Genomic DNA, 2,096 nt, shown 5'->3' with positions numbered 1-2,096 from the left:
CGTTTCTTGGGCTGATGAGACTTTTAAAATTATTTTATTTTTCCTTTGTTCATTATGTATATTTGGATCATTCTTTTAGTCCTTATTTAGAAATTACATGTATCCTTGATATATTGTATTCTTAAAAATACTTCTATAATTTTCTAATAATAATGGAACATTAGAACACATTAATTCCATTTACCCCCTCCTGTTTCTTTTCTTTAAAAAAAAATCATGTGATTTTTGCCCCACTTTTGTTGAGATATAATTGACATATACCACTGCATCAGTGTAAGGTGTACAACATAATGATTTGACTTAACATACATCATGAAATGATGGCCACAGTAGTTTTAGTGACCATCCATCATCTCTTACAGATACAAAGAAATAGGGAAAAAAAGGAATTTTTTTTTTAAGGGGTGGAAGTGTTTTTATTAAAGCTTTGGTCAGAGGGGGCGCAGCCGGGCTGGGGCTGTAGGGAGTTCTGGGAAGCTACCCGACCCTAACCCACCCCTCCCCCAGGCAGCACCACTCCAGATCAGGTGGGCAACGCATGGAGCGGGGAGCGACCCCATCGAGACCTCTCCCCAAGCTGGGGTGGGCTGGCAGGCAGGGTGGGCAATAAACAATCCTATTGTACAAATATACAGCGCGGGCCGGATGGAGCAGAGGTGGTCAACACCGCCTCCCGGGGGCCGGGAAGGGCGCGATGGACCCGGCTCTGCGGCGAGCCGGCGGGAGGGCTAACTGCGGCCCAGGCGGTGGCGAAGGCAGGCCGGGGGTGACATAGCCGGGAGGGCCTGCAACCGCGACGGGCAGCGAGGGGGTGGCTGGGGACGCGTCATTCTCTACCCCGACGGGAGGAACCCCGTAGGGGACAGGGGATGGAGGGGTCGCGGGGAGCTCAATCCGAATAGATGATGAAGCCAGAGAATGTGCTGTATTTGTTGCTGTTGCCGCCGTGCGCTTTGCCTCCGTTGAGCTTGATGAAGACCTCGTCGCCCGCGTCCAGGTGCAGGATCACGCTGTGGCTGGCATAGTCGTAGTTCTGGTCTGCGTCCTGGGCAATGGCGCTGGCCCGCACCTGGCCGTTCTTGCAGAGGTCCGCCCACATACTGGTGCCGTCGCCGCCGCGCATGAGAACGTGGTTGGTGAAAACGTAGGTGCCGGGAATGTTGCATGTAAACTTGCCGCTGGTCGCATCATAGTTGTTGCCTAGGTTGGTGACCATGTCCTCGAACTTGAGCACCTTGTAACCCTCGTGAGGGTTCTTGAGGCAGGCGTAGAAAGCCACACGCAGCACCGTGGTGTAGGAAGCTGTGCTGATGGCGCCGCTGCCCCCCGCGTCCGGCAGCCCGGGAGGGCCGGTCTTGCTCGGCTCACCCTTCTCGCCAGGTGGCCCCACAGGGCGTGGAGGACCCGGGTTCCCGGGAAGCCCGGGAGGGCCGGGCTTGCCTGTGCGGCCCGGCTTCCCCTGCAGGCCCTGCACCAGGGTGGAGGGCGGGGGCGCGCCGCTCTGCTCGCTCAGGGTGTCGCCGCCGTCAGGCCTCCTGCCGGCGCCGGGGCCCCGCGCGGCGTAGGGGTCGCACACCATGCGGCAGGTGCCCAGCATTTCATAGTGGCCATCTGGGCCGCCCGAGCTCACCAGCACAGGAATGAGCACCACCAGCACCAGCGGCATCACCACGCCTGTGGCGGCCGCCAACAGCATCTTCCGGCAGGCGCGGAGCCACCCGGCCGCGTGGTCCGGTTGATGGTGCCGGCGGGCGGGGGGTGCGGGCGGGGCGCCCGCGCTCAAGGGCGGTCCGGCAGGGCTGCGTGCGTGGTGCCGGGCCCGGGGCGCCACGCTGCGCTGGTTGCACTGCTGAGCCTAGTCGCGGGCTCCTGCCTCGCGCCTCCCTCCCACTGGGCGGCAGAACTGATCGCCGCGGCCACCGCCTCCAGGAATATTTTTTTCTTGATGAGAACTCTTAGCATTTACTCTCTTAACACCTTTCATTTATAACATACAGCAGTGTTAATCATCTTTATCATGTTGTACATTACACTCCTAGTAACTACTTCTCTTATAACTGGAAGCTTGTTCCTTTTGGCTACCTTCATCTAATTTT

The 2,096-nt window shown here is 57.6% G+C and overlaps 1 protein-coding gene across 1 annotated transcript; it reads right to left on the bottom strand.

Moving 5' to 3' along the window:
• Positions 1-419: 419 nt before the first annotated feature.
• LOC102509913 (C1q-related factor) lies at positions 420-1,881 on the bottom strand. The gene has a single exon (XM_006183791.3). The coding sequence runs from the start codon at positions 1,694-1,696 to the stop codon at positions 890-892; it is 807 nt and encodes a 268-aa protein (XP_006183853.2). The 5' UTR covers positions 1,697-1,881; the 3' UTR covers positions 420-889.
• Between the last annotated feature and the right edge of the window lie 215 nt (positions 1,882-2,096).

The sequence above is a fragment of the Camelus ferus genome, chromosome 35 (genome assembly GCF_009834535.1).
Source record: "Camelus ferus isolate YT-003-E chromosome 35, BCGSAC_Cfer_1.0, whole genome shotgun sequence".
In the NCBI taxonomy this organism is placed as follows: Eukaryota; Metazoa; Chordata; class Mammalia; order Artiodactyla; family Camelidae; genus Camelus; species Camelus ferus.
Note: the sequence above shows the minus strand (reverse complement) of the source record. Positions and strands in the feature narration are given on the sequence as shown.

What these genes read in the sequence shown, in the direction of transcription:
- LOC102509913 (XM_006183791.3), bottom strand. Translation starts at nt 1,696, where the DNA reads ATGCTGTTGGCGGCCGCCACAGGCGTGGTGATGCCGCTGGTGCTGGTG.